Source organism: Herpailurus yagouaroundi, unplaced genomic scaffold, assembly GCF_014898765.1.
Source record: "Herpailurus yagouaroundi ecotype Mexico unplaced genomic scaffold, PumYag 186, whole genome shotgun sequence".
NCBI classification, from domain to species: Eukaryota; Metazoa; Chordata; class Mammalia; order Carnivora; family Felidae; genus Herpailurus; species Herpailurus yagouaroundi.
Window position 1 is genome coordinate 28,798,175 of NW_024412417.1, and position 22,945 is coordinate 28,821,119.

The following is a 22,945-nucleotide window of genomic DNA, read 5'->3' on the forward strand; positions in this document are numbered from 1 at the left end:
AGGAGGGCGGCGGCGGCGCGCAGGGACGCAGAGCGGCAGCGGCAGCGGCAGCATGTCGGCCGGCGGAGCGCCAGTCCCGCCGCCCCCGAACCCCGCCGTGTCCTTCCCGGCGCCCCGGATCACCCTGCCCGCCGGCCCGGACATCCTGCGGACCTACTCGGGTGCCTTCGTCTGCCTGGAGATTGTAAGTGGGGCAACCTCGGCGCGTCGCCCGGGGAGCGAGGACCGGCAGCGGCATCCTTGCTTCCCGGGGCTGGCTCCCTCTGCCCGCGCCCCAGCTCCCTTACATTCGACGTGGCCTTTACCTGCGCCCCTCCCGGGGTCCTGCCCTCTCCATGCCCAGAGCAGCCCGAATCTGGGCCCTCTCGCCTGGCACCTGTTACGCTGGCACCTGCTCTCCCGCCGGCGACAGAAATGGCCCCGAGGGAGCGAGCAGACGGCCCAGCGCCGGGGCCCAGGATTGGGGTCTTTGAGAGGGGAAGGGTGCTTGGGCTTGGGGCGCCGCGGAAGACCCCCGGTGGCTTGGCCAGGGGCCGCGCTTGGCTAGGGCCAGAGTAGGCTCTCTGGGCCTCGCCTGTTGCTAACCTGCCATTTTGTTGGGTGGTGCAAAGGTGTAGCCGATGACTGAGTGACCTGAAGGCTGCCACGACGTGAAAAGCCGGAGGCGGGAGGTGCCAGGAAGAGAAGGCGGGCTTAAGACCTGAGCCTACCCACCCCCTTCCCTTTCCATTGTTAGTGCCCTTTGGATTGGGGAGAGGAGCAGAGCTCTGGAGGCTGGGCAGGGAAAAAGGTCAAGTGAACCGTGCCCTTGGCAGTTTCTAATAAAGTGGGCCTGAGAGTGGCTGGGGCGTTGGTGGGGGAGGTACAGAGGTGGCTGTCAAGTTCCTCGCTGCCTGCCTTTGCGCCTACTGGCTTCCTAGCCGACCTGTGCAAGTCGACACTTCTCAGCCCACTTTGTTGGGCCTAGGTGAAGGTGAGGTCACCTGCCCTGCCGTGCACCTTATCGGGCTAGAGATTTTTTAAACCTTTTTAAAGCTATTTTGTGGAGTTGGAAGCTTTTGGAACTCTTTGTGGACCAGGGGGAATGTGCAAACATAAATTGGGCAACCCCAGGTTGCATCATGCCCTGAGAACGGCAGATCCAGAGTGCAGTGCTAGCCAGTCCCTGCCCTTCCTGTAGGCTGATGTTGTTTGTTCCCTATGGAGTTTTCATCTCTCTTTTCTCACCTCCTCTGAGTTTGCATAACCTGGATTTGGTCGCTTCGGTTTCGCTCTTGTGCCTGTGGGGCCGGAACGCCTTGTGAGCATTGGTTTTCTGCCCTATTGTGTGAAGGTGGCTAAGGCGTGCTAAGTTAAGTTTAGCTCAGATTTGAATCTGCAAAAGGAGACAAGTGAGTTACAGGCTACGACATCAGTAATCGGATCGTGACTGTGAGGCTGGAAGAGGCTGGTTTTGAGTCTGAGCCCAGTTCAGAAGCATCTGAATGCTTGGGATGAGGCGCGGGCATCCATGTGAGGAGAGTAGAGAGGGGATGGCACTGGGCCCGGGCACCGTTGTGTGTGTGTGTGTAGGAGGGGGAGACACTCTTAGAACGGTAGAAAGCTTGTATAAGTTCTGGGCTGCTTTAGTCCCATGTTCCTCAAACTCTACTCATTTGCATATCGCTTTTAGGAGTTTTTGCCATATCTGCATTCCACCTGTTCTAGGATTTACAGAATGTTCACTTCGATTCACTTTCTAAACTTCAGTACCTACTTTAGCCTCATCCTAAGCAACAATATACATGAATTCTCGAATTTGATATACTGGGTATATTTTTTTAATATTTACTCAAATATATACTTTCGCGTTTGCATACATGTATGCATACATGTAAAGATATGTAAGGATACATGTATGTATATAGGGACCTGTATACATATATACGCAAAGAAGGCTCAAACACGTGCCATCACATCAAATACTGTGCCAAGGGCCATCTGTGGTCTTGTCATACTTTTGGAAACACTGCCTAATTCTGTGGGAAAAAAGTGGATGTGATTTATTTTCTCTCCCCTGCCCCCATATCTCTTTATCTAGCCCAGGAGTTAGTTCTCAACTCTGCTGTACTTAATTACTTGGGCAGCTTTTAAAAATACAGTGGCTGGCCCAGACTAATTAAATAAGAATCTCTGGGGGAGCGCCCTGAGTCTAAAAGCTCCCCAGAGGGTCTAGTGAACACATGGCTGGGAACCCCCGAGGGCGGCCTTTACCAGGGCTCTGCGGACAAGACAGCCCTCATGCAAAGCCAGAGCTTCTACCCCTCCCCATTCTAATAGGGACCCAGGCCCAAAGAAGTATCCAGACTGTTCCCCTTATCTCTTCAAGTTTTCTTGTTGCTTTAAAGTGTTCAGTCTCCCACGGCTCCTCCTCAGAAATTCCTCTGCCTGTGAATGAAATGTGACAAGTTTGCTAGGAGCAGTTCTAAACTCCAGGTGATCTCCTTTCTGGGGGCCTCTTCCAGTGTTTCTGGATATCCCCAAACTCCTTCTCAATTTTGGCCTTCTGTTCAAATGCATTTGTCTTGGTGAGTTTTCTTGTTGCCATCTAAAGCTTGATGTGGGAAAAACAGCAATTGACAAGTGGGCTGGGCTATCAGCAGCTGACTAAGCTAATGAAACCTGATCTTGGAGTTCACTTCTCACACTAACTGGAAACTTTGCTCAGAAAATTCAGTGTCACAGATGGTGCCTATACTTACTGTGGTGAGTACTCAGTAATGTATAGAATTGTCAAGTCACTGTGTTATACACTGAAACTAATAGAACGCTGTGTGTCAACTGTACTTCAATAATAAATTTTCTCAAATTTTACATTAAGAATTCATTTTCATTCCCTCTTATTATATCCATGCATAATCTCTCAAGTGTAAGCCGTTTATTGAGAGATAATTCAAAAGATGCAAACAGTGCCTGCCTAATGGCACCAGGTAAGGCAATTTATAGCACTGGCTTCATAGGTGGAGAATATTGCAACCACATAGACGTGGCATGGTTTTTTGAGACAAATGTGGTCCACTCCCAGATATTTAGGTTGTCAGCTCCTATGTTTTTGCCCTGAGCTATACTTACCAATGCATGCTTGCCTTGAAGAGTGTAATACTAAGTTATTTTTGCAATGCTAAGTCTTTTAGTTTAGGATGGAAAACATCACCTTCAAAGTTACATTTTCAAATTCTCTCAGTGTTTCCTGGTTTAGTGTTTTCTAAGTCTTTTGTCAGGTACTGATTGAATACCTACTGAGTGCAAGACACTCGTCTGGGGGGAAAAAAATGGTAGACCCTTCCTCACCTGAAAAAACATCTAACCTAGTTGAGATGATCTGCATAAAAATAACTGCCATTCAGGGACGAGGTAAATATGGAGAGTGAGCTACAGCCAAAGTGTTTTCCAGGCAGGTCTGTTTATAAGAAAATGAACGTCAGAGCATCTGTCCTATGGGGCCGAACAAGATACTTGAGGTCCCTGTCCTCAGTGAGCTTACCTTGTATAATCCGCAAGATAGATCAGATGTTACAGTTAAACATGGAAAAGAAGAAAGGTCAATATGTTGAATTCAGTGCGTTGCATGGTTTCGGTGTTTGGGAAACTATCCACATTCCCCAAGATATTCACTAGCGTTTTTCTTTATGGGAGATATTCTAGGACTCCTATTCACATGCTCTGACCTGCAGTGGTGTGGATGTCCCAATAACTTTCACTCATCCAACAAATAATTAAGAATCTGCTATGCATCAGGCCTTATTTTTATGCCCTGGGAATAGGATAATTAACATAGCTCCTGCCCTTAAATTCGTGTATAGTGAGGTATACAGTCAAGAAAGAATTCCAGTGTCTGAAGTGATAAAATTGGTCATGAAAAGTACTATTGAAAAACGGGGTAATGCACATCTGGCCACTGGGGAGTCCGAGCCAGGCAGCTCACATGAGATGGTGACACAGGAGTTTAGTCTTAAGTGATGAGTAGACATTCAGTAGACAAGAAAAGTGGGAAAGAGAATTCCAGGTAGAAACAAGGGCATGTGTAAACGCTAGAGACAAGACAGACCATGGCACGAAGGTTCCAGCAACTGTTTTTGTTTTTGTTTTTTATTTTTTCTAAATTTTTTTTAATGTTTATTTTTGAGAGAGAGACAGCAAGGGAGCAGCAGAGAGAAAGAGAAGGAGACACAGAATCTGAGGCAGCCTCCAGGCTCTGAGCTGTCAGCACAGAGCCCAATGCGGGGCTCGAACCCATGAATCACGAGATCGTGACCTGAGCCAAAGTCAGAGTCAGATGCCCAACCGACTGAGCCACCCTGGTGCCTCTGGTTTTTTATATTTTTTACATGACTCATGGGAAGGTGGCAGAAGAAGGAGAAAGAGCAGAAAAGGCCCGAGTTGTGATTTGCTGAGAACTGACTGGACCAGGCATCACATGGGCAGCTGCTGAAGTCCAGGGGCAAATGTGATCGTACTTGTGTTTTAGAAATCTTTGAGTATGGGCACCTGTGTGGCTTGGTCCAGTCAAACGTCCGACTTCAGCTCAGATCATGATCTCGTGGTCCTTGAGTTTGAGCCCTGCATGGGGCTGTCTGTCATCAGCACAAAGCCAGCTTCAGATCCTCTGTTCCCCTTTCTCTCTGCCCCTCTCCTACTCATTCCCCACCCCATCTCAAAAATAAACAAACATTCAAAAAAATCTTTAAGCGGTGAAGTTTGCTGATAAAACAGAGGCTGAAGGCAGATCAATTAAGGGACTTATGTCAGTGGTTTGAATGAGGGATAATGACAATGACAAATGACAGAAGTACAGAAGAAGAGAGATCTGACCTTTAGAAGGTCAACCAAGTATGTAAAGTTTGACATGTTCTGAAGTGAAACTACGGTAAACTTAAATATAAGATGTAACTCAGAGGAATTACAGCAGGAGCACAAAAGTTAGAGGATGGTGGGGAGGTAGGGGCTCTGGAGCGGGCGTGCACAGAGAAACCTGTGGAAGAGATTTCAGGTTATTGTCAACCCGAAGTTTTGACATTATACTAACATATAAACAGATGTGTAGGGTTGTCTTTTCTTGCCCAGAAAATAGATTTGAGTTGCACAGGGACATTGTGTGTTTGCAGCGGTGAAGAGGGGCTCTCTGTGGGTATGTTTCCTTCTCTGTGGGGGTTTTAATTCTCTAAGTAGGATTTTCCTTTTTCCTCTGGGTTAGAAATCTCCAGCCGTGTGAAAAGAGTCCTTAAAACTGCATAAGAGAAAAGGAACTGATGCCCTTGCCAAAGATTATTTTCGGCACTTGCTTCGCCCTGACTAGCAGCCCCTTACAAAATAGGAAGAACTACAGCTCAGAAAAAGTTACATCAGTTTCCTGAAACTCTTCACCTGGAGCTCCAGAGGAAAAGGTCAAGGACAGGAGATTGGTTTTGCAGAGCCCTACAGAAATGTTGGACGTGGTGGTAGGAGCCGTGGCCGTGGCATGTCTGCGTGGATGTGTCCGCATAGAAAAGACTGCGTAATGACAAGGACAGGGACTGGGCTGTCATACACAGTATTGTGCATGCGCAGCACCTGACCCATGCTATCTGATCTGGAGGACGGTCTGGACGGTGTGTGAAGATATTCTAGAGAAACTGGCTGGAGTGGACAAGGGCAGCTTTGAGGTAGATGTCCTGAGCAACTCTTAAAACATCATGGTTCTTCTCCAGGAATCTGCAGTCTGACCTGAATTTCCTGTGTCCTCTCTAACATGAAAGGGGCCATGTCCTTTCATATGTGACGTTCTTAACTTTTGTATAATGGCTTTCAGAAGGAGGGAGGTAAAAAGCAAGAAAAGAGGCATGAATGATCTGTGTGGTCCTTGCTGACATCAAGGCATTGACCTGCATGAACGTTTTTAACCTAGGTGATAACTAGTTACCTGCAAACAGGAAAAGAGGATTTAAAAAAAAAAAAAATCAAGGGCAGTTATAAGTAAGAATAAAAAGGGGCCAGAATTTATTTCTCCCCTATAAAGATGCGCTTTCCATTTTAGGACCTTAAGTAGCCTCAGCTACTTAAGAAATTGAAATGGAAATTTGGGGCAGATGGGGAGGAAAGGCCTGTAGTAACAAGTGCTTCCCAACATCCTCAAACATATTTTTGAAATTTTCAAATGTGAATCTAAAAAGTAAAACTTCCTTTGCATTAGTGTGTTTTGTACCTAGGCCCCTTCCGTATATGCGATTTCCCATTGCTTCCCAGAACTTGTTCTCCTTTCTCTGATTTAAAACAAAAACACCTTGCCAGCTTGTAGCTCTGAATCAGAACTGCACCAGGGCTAGTCCGGGGCCAGGACCAGTTTGGATGGATGTCCGCATGGTGAGAGAACAGATGGGGATTGATGGAGGGCTCAGGAGGGGGTCGGGTAAGGCACAAGATAAACACCACCCTGGTCAAGAGTTCCAGTCACAATTGCAGGAGAATAGGTGAATTGAACACATTTGAGGCTCGAAGAAGAGTAAAAATGGAGTGTCATGAGCTAGACTGGCAAAAGCTGCCACCTTCCCCATAACTTTCCATCCCCGCCTCCTGAGATCTTGCTAGTACAAGATCTGGGTGGGTGTTGCCAATAATAACTTAAAAATTGAGAAGTACATGTTCCTGCCTCACTAGACTTCATGCCGATTTTTGAACACCCACCATGTACCAGCGAATGAGCTAGGCTCCAGACAGCAGTGTGTTCTTAGCATCTCAAGCTGCACTTCTGGATCATTTTCTTCTAGAACCATTCATTACACATACCGGTTGGTTTCCGTTTCTTTCAGGGAGAATGCAGTTGAACGTCTCCTGTAGAAAGCTGTCCTGGGTTCTGAGCGTACAGAGATATTTAAGGCAATGCTGCCGACTCTGACTTCACAATCCAGTGGGCAAACAGCCATATGAACCCATGATTTCAAACCAGTAGATGTCAGTGCTACAGAGGATACACCTATCAGTAACCACGGAAGGACCAGGTGGTGGCATCCAGCCAGGGAAGTCTGTGTGGAAGACGTGCTGCCAGAGTTTAGTTATCCAGAGAAAACTTTGATGGCAGCATGCTAGGCAGAAGCATGAACCAGTGTGATGGACTCGTGTGCAGGGGCTAAGAGACCAGAGCCCGGAGTGCCAGGTGAGGGTGGTTGGGGAAGCAGCAGTGCCGGGAAGAAGGTGAGCTTGGAGTTGACTATAGTCCCACGGTGAACGAATTTATATACTTCTGGGCTGCCTTGCAAGCACATCTATCTGCTGACCAAAGTATGTTCCCAGTTAAAAAAAAAAAAAAAATCTTGGAAGACAGGTTACGTATAAAGAGCTAACTGTAGGTCATCTATTCATTAGACTATAAATAGTCCCAACATACTAAACACTCTTTAACCATGTTTAAACCAAGTTTATTTATTTATTTTGAGAGAGACAGTGAGGGAGCATGAGTGGGGTAGGGCCAAGAGAGAGGGAGAGAGAGAGAAATTCAAGCTCATGGCATGGAGCTTGACGCAGGGCTTGAATCCATGAAACTGTGAGATCATGACCTGAGCTGAAGTCAAGAGTCGGACCCTTAACTGACTGAGCCAGCTAAGTGCCCCGATATTCTGAACTTTTGGAGGGCACAAACTCCTTTGTGATCCTGATGAAAGTTGTGTCCTCAGAAAACTGCACGTGCGCTTTACCCAGCTGGATATGACTTTAGGGAGTCAGCACTCCCACATCCACCAAGCGACTCCACAGCAAAAGGATAGAAACCCTTTGGGGGAGACACAATAGCATAGTATCGAGAGCATAGGCCCTGGAAGCCAGGTGTCAGTTCGAGTCTCATTCTAACATTTATTAACTGTGTACCTTAGGGCAAATTATTAATGGCTATCTGCTTCAACTTATCTGTAAAATGGGAGTAATAATAGTAATTATCTCTGAGTGTTTGTGAGGATTAAGTTGGCACAAATAAAACCCTTAGAGCAGTTCTTGGAACATACGCATTCAATAAATGCTGGCTAGTATTTCTTTTATCCTCATTAGCTTCAACCTCTTAGTCAAACTGACTCTATAAAACCAGACTAAGAGACCATTTTTTTTCCCCTTCTAGGCTTGCTGGTGGGTTCATTCTCACTGCTACAGTGATGAAATGCTCAATATATAAATTTTTTTAATGTTTATTTTTGAGAGAGAGAGACAGAGCACGAGTGGGGAAGGAGCAGAGAGAGAGAGAGAGGGAGACACAGAATCCGAAGGAGGCTCCAGGCTCTGAGCTGTCAGCATAGAACCCGATGCAGGGCTGGAACTCACAAACCACGAGATCATGACCTGAGCCGAAGTCGGCGCTTAACCGACTGAGCCACCCAGGCGCCCCTGAAATGCTCAATATATAAATTGCAGCAAAATTGGAAACTTTCTGTTATATATAGAAAGTTCCAAACAATTAAATATTTCTCCTTAGGGGTAGTCTAACCAGTCCTTCCTACCTTCAGATTCACTTACCTTTCCCTGTTCTCATTCCAAACATTGACTAAAAATAGGTCAGAGTAGGGACTGGCCTGTTTACTTAGTGCAATAATAAGAGTGCACTAAGGTGAAGGTGTCAGATTGGTTTGAAAACTGCCAGCTAAGATGTTGGAGGGCATGTTTAAAAGCATGCTATTAGGAAATAAGTGACATTTGAAAAGACATAGGCTATTTGCAAAATGAATCCTTTCGAGACACGAAACCATCCAAATAGGAGACAAGTCGCGAAGTGTGTCATTGCACAGCCAGGATGGCCAGAGTTGTTTCTGGCACAACACCCTGTTTTCCTGCGGGGTTACGGGTTGTCACCCATCCACGGTTTCTAGTGAAAACACGTTTCAAGTCCAACTCGGAGGGCTCAGTTCAGTGTGATGGGCGGATGAAAACGTCCGCGACTTTCTTATGGGAAGGCTTCAATCGAGTCACACCCTCGTGGGCTGCAGGAGCCAAGCTGAAGTGGTCAACACATGGGAAGCCACAAAGGAGATCTGTGGTTTCAGGGATGTGTAGCAGTTTAACAACTGCAACTCGACACAGACATGAACACTCCAGGTGGCTGCCAGGGACCCCTGAATTTGAGCGCAGAAGGGAAGGGGAAACTGAGACACAGGGGAAGGCTGACACCTACTTCTAGGAAATGTTTGCCTTTGCAACATACCTGGAAGTCTGGTTGTCTTTTTGTTAGAGCTTGAGGTACAGAGTCATGCGCCCCAGCTTTGTTCCTGAAAGAAATGTCAAAATGTGGTGCACTGGGGAGTTTTGTGTGTAATTATCAGACTTTTCAGGACACTAGAGTGATGCAAGGCAGTGATAGACAAGAGGTCAGAATGTGGATTCAGATCCAAGAAGAGAAAACGTGGGCGGACACAGCACCCTATCCTTCTTCACAGTGTGTGTGCTGTGCAGTTGCTACGATACTTTATCAACTGTTCTCCCTCAGATTTTAACCATTTTTGACTCTGCTTTTCACCTCTACAATCAAGGCTCCCTCCAGAGTCACTTCTACTAAACAGGGATGCTAATATTTACAGTATGGCTGGTAAATGCTCTCAGCTTAGTAACACCCAGGATTAGAAGAGGTGAGTGTAGTGAGCATTGGTAATATTATTAAAAGATCAGTCGTTACAGTTGCAGCCAGGTTGGGAAGCTCAGGAGAAGGGGAAGCTTTTGGCAGAAGGAAGTCATGAAGTGAGGAAGAAAAAACTGTGTCAGAGCCCTAGTGACCTATATGCCAACGTGAGTCTGTGCAGTGAGGAAGGTGGAACTCTGTAGTGAGCTTAATTACGTTCTCTGACCCGTCCCTCCAGTATCTCCCAAAGCTACCGTGGTGAGCAGGACTTAAATCCGGATTTCACAGACTTTTCAAGCCCGGGATGTGGAGTATGTTTACGTGGGGGAGGGGCATTCGCACACCTTCCTCCCTCTCCTGCCCCCTTCCCACACAACACACACCGCGAATGAGGAGGCGAATCTGTTCTCTTTCCATGTAAGTGCTTGGTTTCCTTCCCAAGCCTTTGAGGTGTTGGAAGGGCTCTGATTTTGAGTAAGAACGGTTTATCTGTACTGTTACACATCAGCATCTGCTGTCAGAGCCCTGGTCTGCTCTGTAAGCCTGCTTCAAAACCCGCCTCCCTGCCTCTCTTTCTCCATGCCTCCCGTTAGATTTCTTCTCTCCTCTCTCAGCCTCTCAGAGCACACTGCATGGAGCTCTTTTTATAGCACTCGCCACAATCTGCTCCGGAATCAGCTTTGATGGTGTCTGTTTCTCCCTAATCTAGAGCTCCAGGATACAGAACCTCGCCTTTTTGTCTTTTTTCCCCGAGTATTCTTCTGCAGTACCTGGCAGTAGATTTGAGGTCAACTAGTTTGAGATCCAGTCTGGGTTTATTAAATGTTATGCCTAATTCTGGGGGATCATATAGCCCTTCTTCAGAGTGTCAAATTTATCATAATCCCTGTAGCATATATTTATGCTTTAATATCCGAGTCTGCCTGCCCCTAATAAACAGGTTCTTTATTACCCTGGTTGAATGAATAGATATTTATTAGTGATGTATATTTCTTAAATAGTATTTAAAGTAATGTAAGTTATTTGTGGTGGGAGAGTAAGAAAAGGTTACCAGGAAGAGGATGCTGAGAAAAAAGGAAACAATTTGAAGATCTTATCACCTTCGGATATTTAGTAGACAGTATGAAAGAGTAGAGAATCTTTTTACCAGGAACATTATTTCTTTTGTAACAACTAATCAGTTTGTGGTTAAATTTTTTAATGTACATTAATATTCATGACTTAGATTTATTTCATAAAACTTTGTGGGTTGATTGTTAATTTGTTTATTGTTATTTTTTTTAATTTGAAATCAGGACTTCAGGTATACCAGAAACCACAACTGTAAATGTAATGATTGGTGCTTTAGTTATCATACTCAAGTGATAATTCATTATGCTTTCAAAAATATTTTTCAAAGTGGTAGTGAATTGTATGACTTGGCCTTTGTGGAGAAACTTGAATTAAACTTGTGGTTTTGACTTTTAGCGACTTGTGCAATTTGGATATTATCTACACACTTAAGCGAGATACATGGGATTACTGTTTGTTAATATGGGGAGCTCTAGCTATTCTTGGAAACTTGGAGCTTTTTTACTAAACAAATATGGGAGAGCCTTCTGCCTGCCAGACAGACGTGTTTCTATGAAATCACTTCCATGTATATGGTGGGGGGGGGTGGGGGAGGGAGGGGGTGCTGATTCCTACTTGCCTATAGGCTTCTTCAGAACAGGTGTACGGCCTCAGCTTTTGGGTCACCCAAGTCCAGCCCAGTGCCTGACTGACAGTTAGGAAGGGATCATTATGTTGATGGATGAATGGCTTAGGATGCAGAGGCCTATAAGGCGGCTGGCTGCCAAGAAGGTCTCATCGTGCAGTTGCTGTGGAAGCCAGGACATTTACAATACAATTACATCAGTATAACATATCCATACAGGGAGCTTGCCCAGGGGACAGGGTACCTGAGCATGGGGTGGGACTCAGGAAAGACTTTGGGGTGCTGTGCTCTTCAAGATGAGCTATGAGTGGAGGTTTTTCAAATACTCATGGGGAGGGAATGACATTCTCGGCCAGCATATGTGAGGCCACTCAAATGTGAAAGTGCTTTGTCTTTGGACTATGGATTTTTTTTCTTTAATATAAAATGTGAGGGGCTTAGTGGCAGGAGACAAAGATGGGAAAGACAGGTTAGAGCATAAAGGGCCTGGAATGCCATGCAAAGGATGGGTAGCCTCTATTAGCAGTAGCATAGAGGAGAATTGCTGTGGTTAGGTTCGTGAAACTGGCCGTCTTCGCCCCAACACCATTCCTCCTCCTGTGATGTCTCACTCACCCCTAGTTGCCCAAACCAGAAATCTGGGTTTCTTCCTTATCTGTTCTTTTGCTGGCATGTTCCCTACCTGCCACCATGCCTACTTCTAGGCATGAAACTAGAAACTGGAAACATTCTAGTTTCTGTCTAGTCCACTCACTTTCCTCTGTCCTCCGTGCCCGAGTCTGGACTGTGCTCTGTGGCTCACAGTCTCCTCTGTGGTCCCCCAGCCCTGCATCCATTCCTCTCCAGCCCTGTCGCTCTCTGGCCAGAGAGAAGCATCTAGATACACGTTAGATGGTGCTCACTCCTGCTCAGGCATTCTGTGGCCTTCCATTGCCTTTGGGAGAACGCAGGATCCTTCAGCTCAGCATCCAGCCCTCGCCTGTGGCCACCCCCCATGTGGTTCCTGCTGCCCCTGTAGTGATGGGCTCTGCCCCTCAGCTCCCCACTCCCCCCATCCCCCCCACCCCCAAGTCAGGGCTCATCTCCAGCAGGAAACAGCCTTCTCCTCCCACCTCTACACTCCCTAGCTTTGTCTTTTGGGTTGCTGCTACTGGGGCGTATTTCCTGTCTTTTCAGCTCTGGATTTTTAGAGCCCTCACTCGGTGAACCTGCAGTGCCCAGTATTTGCCCACTTGTGACAGGTGTGAAGCAGCATTTTACACACTTACTTGTCTCTTTCCTGTAAGAGGCCAGGAATTCTGCGATGGCGGAGACCAGATGTAGCTTGTTGACCATCTTATTCCCAGCATCTGGAACAGTCCCTGACAGGCAGCAGCTACTTACTGAATATTAGGTCTGTGCCCAGCACGCAGAAGAGTATCAAAAATCAGGTAGACCTTGTTCACTACCACGTACAGCCGCTGCGGCTTTTACTCGACAGATGGGCAATAATCTCACATGTTCAAATAGGCCATGATAAGGGCGGACACGTGGCCATTAGCGCTGACAGGTTAGAAAGTCATGGCTGATCTGTGCTAGTAAACTCTCTGAGAAGTGGTAAGAGCGGAAGCCAGAGGTGTGAAGAATCACAGCAAGGATAGGAGGTGAGGACCAGGCACAGATGAATTTGCAAAAATGGTTGACTGAAGAGGAAATAGTTAGAAAGGCCACGGGGTCAAAGGAAGATATTTTTTAGGTGATGCAAGAGTTCTGTGTCTGTTCATGGACTGAGAATGAGCATCCAACACGGAGGCAGGTGCAGAAACAGGTGTGGCTCCAGGTCAGACCTGTGCATGGAAGCTCTGGCCTTGCCCTTGAGGAAAGCAGGTGTCTGTGTAGGGGGCTTGCAGCATGTGTACAGGGGTCTGGGGGGAAACAAAGGTAGAGGTAGAGGTGTAAGCATGGACGTTCAGTTCTGTTGCCCACTCCTGTGACATCTTTCTTTCTTCCTTCAGCTGTTCGGGGGACTCGTCTGGATTCTGGTTGCCTCCTCCAACGTTCCTCTACCTCTGCTACAAGGATGGGTCATGTTCGTGTCCGTGACAGCTTTTATCTTTTCCCTCCTCTTCCTGGGCGTGTTCCTCTCTGGCATGGTGACTCAGATTGATGCCAACTGGAACTTCCTGGTAAGGGATTTTTAAGTCTATTTCAGGAAAATGAGAGAGACGTATAAATATCTTATTCTGTCCTGAAATGCCTGATCCCCTCTTCGATCCCCAGTGAGAGAGAGAGGTCTGACCACCGGGTCTGCTGTGCTAGTGCCTTGCTGGACAGCAGGGTCTTTGTGAAATTTCTGTCAATGGAGCCGAGCAATCTGTTACTCCTTTATGAGTTAGGTGACCTTTACTCAAAGACTCTTTTATTTCGTACAGTAAATGAATTGCATCACAGTTATTGAACTATCGAAGAGATGCTTTTGGGGGATGGATGCTATGACATACATCTTGAAATTTTCCATTGATTTCTGCTTCAGATATTAAATATGTATATCCTTTTCAGAAAACAAGGAGCGATATATTCTCTTCTCTAAATAGTTACAAAAGGGGATAGTTTGTATTTGTTTTTAATTCCTGTCCTAAATTATTAAGAATCAGTCAATTTTAAGAGATGAATTTACAATCAACATAACTTTAAAAATTATGACACCATAGGGGCGCCTGGGTGGCGCAGTCAGTTAAGCGTCCGACTTCAGCCAGGTCACGATCTCGCGGTCCGTGAGTTCGAGCCCCGCGTCGGGCTCTGGGCTGATGGCTCGGAGCCTGGAGCCTGTTTCCGATTCTGTATCTCCCTCTCTCTCTGCCCCTCCCCCGTTCATGCTCTGTCTCTCTCTGTCCCAAAAAAAAAAAAAAAAAGTTGAAAAAAAAAAAGAAAAAAAAAATTATGACACCATTAAATTGGATCCACTTACTTTCCCTTTTCCCATATAACATAGGGGTCCTTTTTCATGCTTATGCTTATTCATTCCTGGGACCATTTCATAATGGCCAGTGGAGGTTGAATTCCAATCAGTTGGTAGTTAGAAATTTAAACCAAGCCTTAAATCAGGCTTATATTGTTCCTTTCAAGTATGGTAACATTGTATTCACCAGCTTTAGGACAGAGGCTAGGCATATTAAAAAATGTTCTTTGTTACAGAGTTTTAGAAGAACCATCATCCCAAATGTTACTAGCAGTGAAGTCTAGTGAATGTGGCTGCCCATTAACCCAGCCCAGGGGCAAATGGTTAGTGTAAAAAGTTAAGGAGGAAGTGTGGTACAGTGGTTATAATCCTGCACAGGCTTTGAACTTAAGTCTGGTTTGCTTAATAACTATGTAGCCTTGGGCAAAATATTGAACCTCTTGGGCTTTCAATTTCTTCCTCTGTAAAATGGTAATAATGATACCTACCTCCCTTAGATGCCGTTAAGGAATAATGGCATGAATGCATTCTAAAGCGCTCATCAGCTTTGTGATTTATAGTAAGTGATCAGCAATTGTCATAATTCCATAAATACACAAGGCTTGCAGTTTGAAACTTTAAAAGCCCTTCTGTTGAGGGATGCCTTGGTGGTTTAGTCGGTTAAGCATCCAAATTCGGCTCAGGTCATGATCTCATGGTTTGTGTGTTCGAGCCCCACGTCAGGCTCTGGGCTGACACCTCAGAGCCTGAGCCTACTTCACGTTCTGTGTCTCCCTCTATCTCTGCCCCTTCCACTCATGCTGTGTCTCTCAAAAATAAATAAATGGTAAAAAGAGGAGGAGGAGGAGGAGGAGGAAGAGGAAAAGGAAGAAGAAGAAGAAGAAGAAGAAGAAGAAGAAGAAGAAGAAGAAGAAGAAGAAGAAGAAGAAATAAAAATAAATAAAAGCCCTTCTGTTGAATTACTAAATTGTACACCTGAAACTAATGTTATACCGTATGTTAACTAGCTGGAATTTAAATAAAGACTTAAGAAAAAAACATATTCTCATTCTCTCTCTCTTTCTGTCTCTCTGTCTCTCTCAGTCTCTCTCTCTCTCTCTCTGTCTCTCTCTCTCTCTCTCTCTCTCTCTCTCTCACACACACACACACATACACACACACACACACACACACACACACACACACACACACACACAGGAAATCCTGTTTCTGAGGTTGCTGCTGCAGTGTGTTCCTACATTTTTGCCTTGATTTCTCATTAATGATGAGAAAATATTTCTAATAAATGGTCAAGTGATGAAGATCAGAAATCTCCGTCTAAGTTATAGATAGACACTTAATCTCCTCTCCCTAATTGCCTGGCTTTCCTGTAATAACGTATGAATGAACCATCGATACCTAACGTTGATACAGCAGCAGCCTCTTTTGGCTGTATTAGGTTCAAAGATGGTGTTTGGCCACCGTGTACCAGTATAGCCTTCAGTCCTAGCTAATACACAGTCACTGCCCCCGCCCTGCTACCTCTTCCCCAGTGCTGTGCTCCCCATCATCCTGGCCCTTCCTCTGGGACTTTCCCGGACTGCCGAGTAGCTCAGCAACTAAAAGGTTAATGCCTGGAAAGGTAGTGAATCTCCAGGAGCCTGCACTGTCCAGCGTTCCTTCTAACTGGTTGATGCACATGCTGTACCAATGTTTAAATGTTTTGCCAACATCACTCCTGGTTTTATTAGACATACAATCTTTTTTTCATTTATTTAATTTATTTTCAAATTTTATTCAGATTCTAGTTAGTTAACATACAGTACAATATTGGTTTCAGGAGTAGAATTCAGTGATTCATCACTTGCATACAACACCCCGGCTCATCATAACTAGTGCCCTCCTAATACCCATCACCCATCTAGTCCAAAAAAACAAATAATCCAGATATGAAAAGGACAGAAGACATGAATAGAAAGTTTTCCAAAGAAGACCTCTGGATGGCTGACAGACACATGAAAAGATGGTCAACATCACTCATCATCAGGGAAATACAAACCCAAACCACGATGAGGTACCACCTCCCACCTGTCAGAATGGCTAACATTAACAACACAGAAAATAACAGGTGTTGGCAAGGATGTGGAGAAAGGGGAGCTCTCTTGCACTGTTGTTGGGAATGCAAACTGGTACAGCCACTCTGGGGAATAGTATGGAAGTTCCTCAAAAAGTTAAAAATAGACTACCCTATGATCCAGAATTGCACTACTAGGTATTTAACCCAAAGGATACAAAAATACAGATTCAAAGGGGTATGCACTCTGATGTTTAGAGCAGCATTGTCAACAATAGCCAAACTATATAAACAGCCCAAATGTCCATCAGCTGATGAAAGGGTAAAGAAAAGGTGGTATATATACACAATGGAATATTACTCAGCCTTCAGAAAGAATGAAATCTTGCCATTTGCAACAGCATGGATGGAGCTAGTGTGTATTATGGTAAGTGAGAGAAGTCAGAGAATCACAAATCCCATATGATTTCACTCATATGTGGAATTTAAGAAACAAAATAGATGAACATATGGGATGGGGGTGGGGAGGGGAGAAAGAGGGAAGCAAACCATGAAAGACTTGTAAACATCTGTTTTCCTTTTGTTTATATTGAGTCTAATTTTTGATATTGAGTACATTGTTAATATTCTTATAAATGTATTAGGTTTCCTAAACTTGTGTTCCTCCCCCCCGAGCTGTAACGTTATATCTGTTGTTCGGGCAATAAAATGTAAGAGTGGGTTTTGGTTTTTTGGTTTTTTGTTTTTCCTAATTAAACCACTTTATGGAAGAGGCCGTTGAAATTGGAGGACCTCCCAGTCTGTTGCATGGCCCCCTGCACAGTGTATCCTGTGGTTTCCTTAGCTGCGGCCGTCCACTCTGAGGGAGGGAATGGTGGTGGCCACACACAGCACACGGTGCAGCGGGGTCACTGCGCAGCCTGGTGACGGCAGCCACGTTTTACAAGACCTGGCTCACGCCTTCAAGGAGCAGACTTAAACCCTTGCCATGCTTCCAGAGGGCCCCTTTTGTTTCTCCTCTTGTGTGATTTTCTACATAATCAGTCATTTTTTGACCACATGGCTGCTTTTGGTGGGTTTCGTAACCTATGTTGTGTACTCCTAGCCAGAAAGAGTTTTGAGCCAAACGTACTGTGGGAGTTGCCACCAGATGGTAACAACTTTTAATTGCTGTGTTCTGGAACTGTTAGACATTAACTGCTCAAAAGATAATCATTTCCCCCAGTGGTGACAGTTTAATGCTACCTGCATACAATGCACAAAGGAAGCAGAAATACATTTTGATGAAGAATTTATTTTCTAAAAGTATTTGTTGTGGGATATTGACTAAAATATTCATAGCTTCTAACTGTTGTTGATCATGAGATTGTGGTGGTAGATGTCCTCAGTATTTTTCCCCAAGCTTTCTAGCTTTGGTATAAATGATGAAATAAAAATATAATATGTAATATATGGAATAACGTATATTAAATGTGAAAAACTTGCCCTATTCTGAGAAAAGAAGCAGGTTTTCATTTTGAAATGGTTTTTCTGTACTCTGTGTGTGTGCGTGTGTGTGTGTGTGTGTGTGTGTGTGTGTGTGTGTGTGTAGAGGAAATAACACCATTCTGCCTAACTTTAAACAAGAGATACCATACTTATTTTCCACTTTTGGAGAGGAGGGGTGTGAAGGAAAGATATATTTTAGGAAAATAAAAGCTACAAAAAGAAGTCCTGTACAATTAAACAAATTCACTTTATTCCCCCAACACAATTGACCCACATTTGCCCATTATGGACATCACTTAATACTGTGAATGTCTTGATCTGTATTTTCTGTCCTGACACTTCATTTACTTATTTGATCTTTAGGTCGATTCCTATGGGACACCATTTTCTCATTTTTTCAGATGAGAAAGCTGAGGCTCTGTGTGGCCATCACCCCTTTTCATGCTGCCGTTGCAGAAACCAGGATTCCCCTATTTATGATGTAGCTTTTTTTTTAACTAGTAAAAATTTCACCTTGAAGTGTGGAGCAAAACATGGGCTTAAGATAAGAATATGGGGGGGGGGTGTCATTTGTTGCTGAAAAAAATCAAGCTATGCTTGAGGCCATTTACCTGAGCAAAAGGTGAAGACAAGTGGGCGGCACTCTGGGGTGTATGAATATTGGAAAGTTTGGCAGGAGAGCAAGGGTATGCGAAGCAGACTCAAAGAGGACGGGGCCATCTGCTGATGGGGACGTGCCAAGGACTCAGGACAGGTGGTTCCCAAAGGGTGGTCCCTGACCAGCCGCAGCAGCGTCAACCTGGGAACTTGGTAGAATGTAAACTCTCCCATCCTACCCAGACCTACTGAGTCAGGAACTCAGAAGGTGGGGCCCCATAGTTTGTGTTTTAACAAGCTTTTCAGATGATTCTGAGGCATGCTTACCTTTGAGAACCACTGGTTTTGCATAAACAATCTGCGTTGTCCAGAACGAGCAAAACGTGTGGAAGACCTTCTTGCACACGTTCCACACAGAACAGCAGTTGGAATAAGATGACGAGGATGGCCGAATATAAACATGGGCGTGGCTCTCCAGTGGCACCTAATATGTGTCTGGCCCTATCCTAGACCCGAGCAATAGAGTGGTGAACAAGACAGGCCTGCAGTGGCTCTCAGAGTTTGTTGTAGCAGGCAGTGGCATTAAAGAAATGATTACACGATTGATGCATTAATCCAAATGATGTTAATGGCCAAGCAGGGAATGCTCAGGGTACTAGAAGAACATATCTGTCATCTCGGGTCCACTGGGAAGCGGACTGTAAGATGGATTTAAAAGTGCAAAAAAAAATTTTTTTTTAGAAGGAGGGGAAGAGATAACACCTGTCAAAGGTAATGGGCAAGGAAGTAGGACAAAGCAGGAAAGTCTTAGAGTGGGATGTAGATTGGCTGAGAACGAGAAGCTGAAGAGCACAGTCCTTCCTTCAAAAGTCTTGTATTGGGCAAAAGTGGCCAGGCACCCAGCATCCCCACTGGAGCATCATTAGCTGGGGGCTGCCAGGAGGAATGTGGCATTGGCTGAAACACAGCAGTAGGTCCCCAACCCACTGAAGGCGGAGCTGTCAGCTAATGCCAGGTTCTTTCTTAACGGGGAATGCGTGCAGTGCGTGATTAGAGGCTACTGTCCACTTCTTGCACCGGTGGACCCACTTCTCTGTGTCCGAGGAACTGCTCCTCCAAGGTTCTCTTCCCGAGTGAGCACTTAGGCCAGATGGACAAAGCACAGCCCCTCTAACTGGCGTTGGTCTCAGGGCCACAACCGGTGCTCATCATCTCCCTCCTCCACGAGCCGTCTTACTGCCCTTGCTCGACACTCAGGTCTGCTGGTCTCGGTGGTTTACCTGGCGGTGTCATCCAAACCCTCCTTCCTGAGGGTGGGTGAGCCCCTGGTAACCATATCCTTGTTTTGCTGCAGCTGTCCATTTTTAGTCCCAACCGGGCATGAGAGTTCCAAGAGCAAGATCACCTGAGTTCCACATGCACTGCCCTCCTATGTATCTGCAGCCTTCCCTTCCCTTGATGATACGGGCAAGCTACCCTTGTCAGGATGGTGATTCCTTCTCTTGCCTTTTGTTCCCCAAATTCATAGGCAGGCAGCATAGCTTATAGCTCAGTGGGACCCTTGCTGTATCCTCCAGCAGGAGTATACCCTTTGGGGGACCAGGGCCTCTGGACATGCAGAGCTCAGAGTCGCAGGGGTAGCAATCACAAAGTCATCAGGTTATTGGGAGTAATAGTAAGTGGAGAAATTCCTGCTTCTACCCCTCGTTTCCCGTTCTTTCAGTGGGGATATAACACCATGTAGAAAACTCATGTGCCCTATACCTACCGCATCCCAAAAGATGGCCACACGTTCTCCAAACTGTGCCTTTAGCCAGTCATTCCGTCATGCTCTCAGGCCAGCAGCTTCTAAATGGTGCACTATGACACAACTCATGGTCATGGGCCCATTCCCACTCTTCCTCTGCTGAGAAGTTGGTCCTTTGGTCACATGCTCTGTTGACTAGATGTGTGTGAATCAGGCATTCTATAAGTCCCTGTATAGTGGTGGTGGCTGAGGCTTTCAGGAAAGGAATAGCTAATACAAACTCAAAATGAGTGTTTGATTTATGAGAATAAAGCCATATGCCTTCCAGGAAGCTAGGAGCCCAGTTTCATCAATTTGCTACCAGGTAAGGATTGTGCTATATCAAAGTCTCAGAGTTAGTCTCTGCTGTTGGCAGGTTCAACATTCAGAAGAGGCAGTAACTAAATCAGCTTTGGCGATTGGAAGTCAATGCTACTGGGCGTTACATAGCCTCCTTCTCCCAACTATGGTCATTCTGCTCTTGGGCCCATAATGCCAGTAATCAGGTGGCTGGTGACAAAGCCTGGCTTGCATCAACTGGCTGGGCCATTTTTTCTGTGTGTCATTCCATGCCTGGATGCTGCTGGTGGGCATCACCATGTTGCAGAACTTTCAGTCTTTTATTCTCCCAGGGCCCTGACCATTACCACTGACCATGAGTCTATGTATCCTCACTCTGGGCCACTTTGTTTTCCAAACAAAGTACATGGCATAATGCACCATTCACAGTTCAACCCATTAGGAAAATATTCCCTAACCACTGTCTTTCAAAGCCAACCCTGACTGTGGCTACAGTGCACATATGATACAGCCACTGTCCCTTGTCACCTTGTAGCCACGAATCATGCCACCATAAAGAAGCACAGGTGTTTTCTTTCTCCTTCAGCTAGACATAAGGGAACCCCTCCTTCATGTGGCCACAAGTGAGTGAGGAAGGGGGACAGTTCCATTGTGGTAGGTGATTGGGGGTTCAGGCTAGCACCTGATGTGCCCTCTAGCCCGGCTCAGATTGATCTCCGATGTGCCACCCCATCTTAAGGATTGCTGTTGACCTGTTTGACTTACTGGGTGGTAGTTTGACAAAATTCCGTTCATGGCGGGACGTTCTGAATACTTAGTCCTTGGTGTCTCAAGTCAAAATGCTCCTTCTCCACGTGGGCCCCGTAGAACATCAGGAGCAACTTGCTTTACAAAGACATGTAACCCCTTACTGCAGGTTACCTGCCTGACTCTAGAACTCCAAGCGCCTGTGTGGTGATTTTCTCTCCAGTGTTGCCATGAATTCAATTCTTTTCCTCCAACACCTTAGGGTACATGTGGCCCTAGAATAATATGGGTAGCTGGACAGCATGGCCTAAGCCAAACAGAGTTAGGAGTGCACGAAATTTACTGGATGGTTAACACCATGAAAGATGAAGAGGGAAGGAAAAGGGTTGGACAGGGAAGCCTTTACCACAGGGCAATTCCGATACTCCTGAAAAGGAGGGAGAAGGTAAAATTAGACAAGAATAGAAAGTTGGTGGGAGGTGGGGAAGGGTGCAAGTGGTAATTGGTTGTGGGAAGAGTCTCTCCAGCCACACAATACTGTGTGTAAGGAGCATCAGCCTTGAGGCATAGAGTGCTTTCTGGCACCAAAGGCCACCACCTTGAGGCCGAAGTGGCCGATATTCAGAGATGTGAGGGTGGCAGGAGATGAGGTTGGTGAAGATGATAAAGGCCTCATCAGACCAAGAGTGGCAGGCCCATGTCACCTAACTCCTCGCCTCTTCAAGGTAACATGAGCTGCTCCTGAGGATCCACCGCAGTTAATTAGTTGAGTGCCTAATGATCTCAAACATATCCTCTCAATCTTTGTTACTAATTGGGATCCAGCTCTATTATTTTTAATCCCTAAAAGTAGTCACATGTGGACTTCCATCAATTAACATTGTTGAATAACTACATATATCTGAGCATTTCTCCTCTGGACTAAACACATGGTCAGTGTGTAACACTGTTCTTAAAACTTTTGGGGCGCCTGGGTGGCGCAGTCGGTTAGGCGTCCGACTTCAGCCAGGTCGCGATCTCGCGGTCCGTGAGTTCGAGCCCCGCGTCGGGCTCTGGGCTGATGGCTCAGAGCCTGGAGCATGTTTCTGATTCTGTGTCTCCCTCTCTCTCTGCCCCTCCCCCGTTCATGCTCTGTCTCTCTCTGTCCCAAAAAAAATAAACGTTAAAAAAAATTTTTTTTTTAAAAACTTTTGAAGGCACTGGTGAGTTAGCTTATGAATTAGGTGTTCAGTAGAAAGCATTTTTAGCGTGTACCTTTAATTCTCACTCCTGATGAGTTAACTTTTCCTTATTATTCTAGGCAGGGTAAGAACAATTCCTATGGATAATTTTGTTTGCTGAATGGGCATTTACCAAGGCAGAGCTGTGTTCTTTCTCTGTAACGTTGCTGTATCAGTAATAGACCATGTGATAGAGGAGAGAAAGTGGACTTTGGAACCAGACAGACTTATGTGGCTTTGAGTTCTCCTTTCAGAAGTTCATCTTTGTATGATTTTAGAACAGTTATTTAATTAGGGGTGCCTGGATGGCTCAGATGGTTGAGCATCAGACTTGGGCTTGGGTCATGATCTCACAGTTCGAGGGTTCGAGTGCCGTGTCAGTCTCTGTGCTGACAACTCAGAGCCTGGAGCCTGCTTCGGATTCTGTGTCTCCCTCTCTCTCTGCCCCGCCCCTGCTTATGCGCTGTCTGTCTGTCTCTCTGTCTCTGTCTCTCTCTCTCTCAAAAATAAATAAAC

At 45.6% G+C, this 22,945-nt stretch overlaps 1 protein-coding gene across 1 annotated transcript in view; it reads left to right on the forward strand.

Annotated features, from left to right (window-relative positions):
* The first annotated feature begins 6 nt into the window (after window positions 1-6).
* MAL2 (mal, T cell differentiation protein 2) overlaps window positions 7-22,945 on the forward strand; it is a 29,278-nt gene continuing 6,339 nt past the window's right edge. The window contains exons 1-2 of the mRNA XM_040494300.1: window positions 7-184; window positions 13,295-13,465. Coding sequence (XP_040350234.1) covers window positions 53-184; window positions 13,295-13,465 — 303 coding nt within the window. The 5' untranslated portion in view covers window positions 7-52. The remainder of the gene's footprint in view (window positions 185-13,294; window positions 13,466-22,945) is intronic.